Here is a 7886-nt window from a genome sequence, read left to right on the forward strand (position 1 = left end):
CACCTGACTGAACATGTTCAAAATACAACAGCCAACTTGTTTGTTGGTGTTGGTGTGAAGCGGCCTTCAGTATTCTTGTATTGTTTTTAAAATTACGACTGACCAAAAATAATAAAAAGCTTTTCGTTTTTAGAATTGAAGCAGGCGTCACCTCACGTTTTTTTTTTTTTTTCGATGACCACTTTGCTCCCCAGTTTAGGAAACCCTTGTATATGCTATTTCTACAGTACAGAACAAACAGAAAGCACACTACCCACCGCAGACAACATGATTTATTGTGTCTAGTGTGGAAGAACTTGACTGAGCCACACAAACCCAGACCTGAACCCTAATAAACACTTTAGGGATCAACTCAAACAGCAGCTGTGAGCCAGACCCCCATTTGCCCATCCATCCTTGAACTCACTGATGCTCACGTCTAAATGGGAACAAATCCATGGAGTCAAGTTCCATCATTTAGTGGAAACCTGTAGGACGACTAACACTTCAACTTTTGAAATCACCAAGCACATACGGAGAAGTTGTTTAAGTGTCCACATATATTTACGCTCTCACATGACATAAACACTAGCCGTGCAGTTTCCTATATTATTTTTAAAAATAATTCAAAAATCAGTCTGATGCCAGGATTACAGTGTGTCCTCAGCACATTATTCAGTTTCACGGATCGCTTAGAGATGTCTAAATATGGGTCTGCAAAGCCACAACGGGCTCATCTGACGCTTGGTTTGCTTCATCATCATCAGCTCGGAGAGGCAATGCCATTAGCACCTCTCGCCTAAATGAACTGTCACGCAGATGACGACAACAAAGACGCCAGACGCTGTGAAGCTTACTTCACGCAGTTAGACTCAGATTAACACACTGCAAACCAATCTGCTGACTTTCTGTGAAAACATCATCATCATATATTCAAGGATATATGATTTCAAAAGACAGCCATTAACAGTGATCAACAATGAATACCTTATAGTGAAAAGATTAGTGTCTGAATGATTTTATGGTCACACTTTCACTTTCAGTGTGAAGATAAATATAGAACCAAACATGTTAAAAAAGTCACAAAAAAATGGTGCACAATTTTTTTTAAATAAACCTAAAAATATGCTAAAAATGTGATTAAATGCAGATTAAATAAATAGACACCCTAAATAAATGAATTACAAATAAAAAACAAATAATTAAATACACAATTAAAAGTTAATTAATGAATTATAAAATAATAAATATTAAAATAAATGTAAAAACGATTAGGTTAAAATACATAATAAATAAATAAATTATTTAAATAAATAAAAATATATTTATTTATATAGACATAATAGATTTATTTATATATTGCATGTCAGCACACACACACAGCCTTTACACAAAAGACTGACACACACAAAAAGACAGAGAGATACACACGTATATACACTCACTAGTCGCTTTATTAGGTACACCTGTCCAACTGCGTTAACACAAATTTCTAATCAGCCAATCACATGGCAGTAACTCAATGCATTTAAGCACGTAGACACGGTCAAAACGATCTGCTGCAGTTCAAACCGAGCATCAGAATGGGGAAGAAAGGGGATTTAAGTGACTTTGACCGTGGCATGGTTGTTGGTGCCAGACGGGCTGGTCTGAGTATTTCAGAAACTGCTGATCTACTGGGATTTTCAAGCACAACCAGAGTTTACAGAGAATGATCTGAAAAAGAGAAAATAACTAGTGAGGCAGTTCTGTGGGCGCAAATGCCTTGTTGATGCCAGAGGTCAGAGGAGAATGGCCAGACTGATTCCAGCTGAATAGAAAGGCAACAGTAACTCAAATAACCACTCCTTACAACTGAGGTATGCAGAAGAGCATCTCTGAATGCACAATATGTCAAACCTTGAGGCAGATGGGCTACAGCAGCAGAAGACCACATTGGGTGCCAGCAGGATAACGTGCCATGTCATAAAGCACGAATCATCTCAGACTGGTTTCTTGAACATGACAATGATTTTACTGTTCTCAAATGGCCTCCACAGTCACCAGATCTCAATCCAATAGAGCACATTTGGGATGTGGTGGAACGGGAGATTCGCATCACTACTAGTAAGGTGCACCTAAGAATGAGGCCAGTAAGTGTGTGTATATATACAGTTGAAGTCAGAATTGTTAGCCACCCTGAATTATTAGCCCCCCTGTCTATTTTTTCCCCTGTTTCTGTTTAACGGAGAGAAGATTTTTTCAACACATTTCTAAACATAATAGTTTTATTAACTCATCTCTAATAACTGATTTTATTTTTTTTTTTTGCCATGATGATGACAGTGAATAATATTTGACTAGATATTTTTCAAGACACTTCTATACAGCTTAAAGTGACATTTAAATGCCTAACTAGGTTACTTTGGTTAACTAGGCAGGTTAGGGTAATTAGGCAAGTTATTGTATAATGATGGTTTGCTCTGTAGGCAACCAAAAAAGCATATAGCTTAAAGGGGCTAATAATTTTTTAAAAAATTAAAAACTGCTTTTATTCTAGCTAAAATTAAATTGACTTTCTACAGAAGAAAAAATATTATCAGACATACAGTGAAAATTTTCTTGCTCTGTCAAACATCACTTGGGAACTATTTAAAAAAGAATAAAAAAAAATCAAAAGGGGGCTAATAATTCTGACTTCTACTGTATACTGTATATACACACACACACACACACACACACACACACACACACAGGGGTGAACTTAACCAATAAGCAAGGTAAGCAGCCGCTTAGGGCCCCGGGAATTTAGGGGGCCCCGACCAATGCCAAGAAGTCTATATGATAATCATATAGCTCTTTTATACATGTTCTATCATATGTTATAAAATTTGTCTATAACCATTAAGATATTAAAGTTATTACTTCTTTTTAAAACTTATAAATGGTGGTTCCTTCCATACTGCACATGCAAATAATAAAATCTAATCACAAATATGGCTTAGTTCGTGAACTTGTTTTTTATTTGAGAATTTATTTTTTTTACATTTAAAAGATAAAAGTTCCGCTTAAATGTATTTTTAACCTGCAGTTTATTTACAAAAAAATCTACAAAGAAAAAAATCTATAGAGAAAGAGAACGTTTGGAGTTTCAATGCTTGAGGCCAATACCTGGATTTGCTTAGGGCCCTGAAATCATTAAGTCCTCCCCTGCACACACACATGCACACAGAAAGACAAACACACACACAAATACACACACAAACACACAGAAAGACTGACACACACACACACACACACACAAGGATAAAGTCCTGTCATAAATTTGTGTGCATATTTTTATTTAAATTTATTTGTAAAACACAACACAAAACAAGGAATGACACAAATTATGGGTTAAAACAGCTTACATTGGGTCATCTTTTGTAATACTTTCCCTTAAACTTTACCTTTCCAATCTTTATTGTGTCTATTTGTGTGAAATTGCCAAAAAGATTGCAAATTTTAACAAAGCAGGATAAATACATTTTATAAAATAAAAGAAAGTTCTGTCAGACATTATTATTAATAATAAATACAAATAATTAAATGCGTTGAACAACAAATGAAATAAAAATCACTCTTAGATTGGATGCATGCATGGAAAACATATGTACTTACAGCTGATTAAATGCTGTCTTAGCTTCCTAATCAAAGATGATTTGGAAAACGTCCATGGTTGTGGTTGTGGTTGGCTTTCCTGTGCAGGGGCATCAGGTTCAGAAGAATCTTCACGTGTGTCTTCCATCTTCAGTTTGTGTTTTAGCAAGGACAAGAGATAAAACAGGCCTTTTTAGAAAGTAACAAACAGGCCTCCAATAAGATCAAGTTTTAGGACCAAGTGCAGTCAACAACAGTTAAACAGAAACTGCTCTCCAAATGTTACACCGCAAGAACATTGCATTCAAAAACGCAAAGTGCTCCAAGCACGTCATGTGGGTCATATTTTACTATTTGGCAAACAAGTGCACCATGGCCAGTGCAATTTACAAAGTTTACGGTGATCTTCTAATATAACCAGGATTATAGTCTGTGCTATTTTGAGGGACATTTGTCATGAAGGGATAGCCCGAGGGCTCTCCTGTGACCCTGTTAGTGGCCAGCTGCATATCTGTGGTGCATAAAGTTGAAAATGATGAGGGACATTACCATCTTCTCATCATCCATCAAGAGGGTCGTCCGTCAAGCGGAATCCGCATGAAATGTGATGCTCATGATGATGAGCCATCTTTCAAAAGACACTTAATGAAAATTGAGATTAATTAAGAGGTCTGAATGCTTTCATATCTTTTTTCTGTAGATAGATAGATAGATAGATAGATAGGTAGGAAGGTAAGGTAGGTAGGTAGGTAGGTAGGTAGGTAGGTAGGTAGGTAGGTAGGTAGGTAGATAGGTAGATAGATAGATAGATAGATAGATAGATAGATAGATAGATAGATAGATAGATAGATAGATAGATAGATAGATAGATAGATAGATAGATAGATAGATAGATAGATAGATAGATATGCAAAACAAGGAACAAAATGACAGACAGAATTGAATCATAGAAAGAATGATAAACAGAGCAAACGATGAAGTGACAGAATGAAAGACTGTACAAAAGAGATATAAGGAGCAAAAGAGAAACAATGACAGCAAAAATATAGACAAATAGAGAACAGAATGACAGAAAGAAACAGAAAGATGGATGGATGGATAGATTGACTGACAGAACAAATGCCAAACAAAAGAACAAAAAAATACATTATGTAGAATGATAGAATGGCATGAAGATTGACAGAGAAAATAGAATCATACTGTAGATTAAAAGAATAATAGACAGAACAAATAACAAAATGACAGAACAATAGATTCAGTACAAAAAGATGTAAAGAGCAAACGAGAAACAATGATAGAAATTAAACATTCATTCATTCATTTTCTTTTCGGCTTAGTCCCTTTATTAATCTGGGGTCACCACAACGGAATGAACTGTCAACTTATTTAGCATATGTTTTACGCAGTGGATGCTCTTCCAGCTGCAACCCATCACTGGGAAACATCCATACACACTCATTCACACACATACACTACGGACAATTTTAGCTTACCCAATTCACCTATAGCACATATGTCTTTGGACTTGTGAGGGAAACCGGAGCGCCCTGAGAAAACCCACACAAACATGGGGAGAACATGCAAACTTCACACAGAAATGCCAACTGACCCAGCCGAGGCTCGAATCAGTGACCTTCTTGCTGTGAGGCGAACATACTACACACTGTGCCACCATGCAGCCAGAAATCAAACAATTAATTGAATAGATAGAATGATAGAACAATGGGTAGAACAATAGCTAGAACGATAGCTAGCTGGATGGATGGATGGATTGATGGACAAATGCAAGGATGGACAGAAAGATAAAATGACAGAAAGATAGCTATATAGACAGACAGACAGAGAGACGGATGGGTGGACGGACAGACAGACAGACAGATGGATAGACAGATAGATAGATAGAATGAAAGATAGAACAATAAAACAATGTATGGCTGGATGGATGGATGGATGAATAGAATGAAAGATATAGAATTATAAAACGACAGACAGATAAATAAATGGATGGATGGATGGATGGATAGATAGACAGACAAATGGAAGGATGGACAGATAGATAAAATGACAGAAAGATAGCTATATAAATAGACAGACAGACAGACAGACAGAGAGATAGACAGAAAGACAGACGGACGGATGAATGGATGGAGGGACAGACTGATGAACGGACGAACAGATAAAATGACAGAAATATAGTTATATAGATACACAGACAGACAGAGACAGATGGACGGACAGACAGACGGACGGACGGATGGATGGATGGATGGATGGATGAATAGAAAGAAAGAAAGAAAGAAAGAAAGAAAGAAAGAAAGAAAGAAAGAAAGAAAGAAAGAAAGAAAGAAAGAAAGAAAGAAAGAAAGAAAGAGGATGGATGTAGATAGAAAGAAAATGAAAGATATAGAATAATAAAACGATAGACAGACAAATAAATGGATGGATGGATGGATGGATGGACAAATGAAAGGATGGACAGAAAGATAGCTATATAGATAGACAGAGAGATAGACAGAGAAAGACGGACGGATGGATGAATGGATGGAAGGACAGACTGATGGACGGACGAACGAATAGATAAAATGACAGAAAGACAGACAGCGAGACGGATGGACGGACAGACAGATGGATAGACAAATAGATGGATAGATAGAATAATAGATAGAACAATAAAACAATGGATGGATAAATAGAAAGAAAAAAGATATAGAATGATAAAAACAGACAGACAAATAAATGGATGGATGAATGGATAGATTCATTATTTAATTATTTATTCTATCTGATTCTATCTTTTGACACCTGGTTGTCCCTGTCTGCTTTAATATGGCACTTCTTCAGGATGTAAAACTCGATATGTCCCATATAAGATGCCTTTAAGTGCTAAACCTTTTTTTACCTCAGCAAAAGCTGCTGTAAGCACTGCAGTAAGTCTGTGGTTTTAATATAGTGCTACAATTTCATGATCTGACTTCTAATGACCGCAGCACATGCGGTCGAAAACTCAGCCTGGCTTGCATGTATTAACGCAGTAAAGATCAGCACATTTCTTACACTTAGAGAGCCTTTGGTCTCAGATTAGGTTTAGACAACTAATGGAAGAAACTCCCTCGGTGAACTTGCAGACGAAACATAGTTAATTATGGCCTCCAATGAAATTCTACCGTCTCTATTTAGCCAAGCAAGAGACAAGGCTGTGGTCTCAATGCACTGGCCCTGAAAATGCATTCAGACTCGAATCGAAGTGAACTTGATCATATTACACAGTTCAGCAGCACAGGGAGCAGACTTTCAAATACACAGGCACAAGTGGTGAACCCAAAACAACAACATGATATGATAGGCCACTAGAGTTATCATGATGGAGGGACTATAGGGTCACAGGGGTCACATTTTGAGAGAATTAAAAAAATATATGTTTTTTAATAACATGTCACACTCTGTGTAAATGGAGCTTCCATAAATAAATGTAACACTCATGTAGCAGTAAATGCATATAAACCAGTGGTGAGTAGGGGAGAATGGGGATGGTTGCAACATGGAGCAGTTGCAACAAGACTTACTCCTCCATTCAGGAATGAGCTAGAGTGATAGATGGATAGATAGATAGATAGATAGATAGATAGATAGATAGATAGATAGATAGATAGATAGATAGATAGATAGATAGATAGATAGATAGATAGATAGATAGATAGATAGATAGATAGATAGATAGATAGATAGATAGATAGATAGATAGATAGATAGATAGATAGATAGATAGATAGATAGATAGATAGATAGAACGATAGAACCATAGATAGATAGATAGATAGATAGATAGATAGATAGATAGATAGATAGATAGATAGATAGATAGATAGATAGATAGATAGATAGATAGATAGATAGATAGATAGATAGATAGAACGATAGAACGATAGAACGATAGATAGATAGATAGATAGATAGATAGATAGATAGATAGATAGATAGATAGATAGATAGATAGATAGATAGATAGATAGATAGAACGATAGAACCATAGATAGATAGATAGATAGATAGATAGATAGATAGATAGATAGATAGATAGATAGATAGATAGATAGATAGATAGATAGATAGATAGATAGATAGATAGATAGATAGATAGATAGATAGATAGATAGATGCTTGCCATATTAACAATGTACAATTTTAATTGTATCTCAGTTTCAATGTAATTTAATTTGAAAAAAAATATTTGATTAATTATTAATTTTTAAAGTTCAAAGAAGTAGTTTAGTAAAGGTTCAGTCTAGATT

The 7886-nt window shown here is 35.7% G+C and overlaps 1 protein-coding gene across 1 annotated transcript in view; it reads right to left on the minus strand.

Moving 5' to 3' along the window:
• Positions 1–3838, minus strand: part of LOC130219172 (cytosolic carboxypeptidase 4) — a 304487-nt gene extending 300649 nt beyond the window's left edge. Inside the window, exon 1 of the mRNA XM_056451477.1 lies at positions 3619–3838. Within this exon, the coding sequence (XP_056307452.1) occupies positions 3619–3745 (127 nt within the window). The 5' untranslated portion in view covers positions 3746–3838. The remainder of the gene's footprint in view (positions 1–3618) is intronic.
• Positions 3839–7886: the final 4048 nt, after the last annotated feature.

This window comes from Danio aesculapii, chromosome 25, assembly GCF_903798145.1.
Source record: "Danio aesculapii chromosome 25, fDanAes4.1, whole genome shotgun sequence".
NCBI classification, from domain to species: domain Eukaryota; kingdom Metazoa; phylum Chordata; class Actinopteri; order Cypriniformes; family Danionidae; genus Danio; species Danio aesculapii.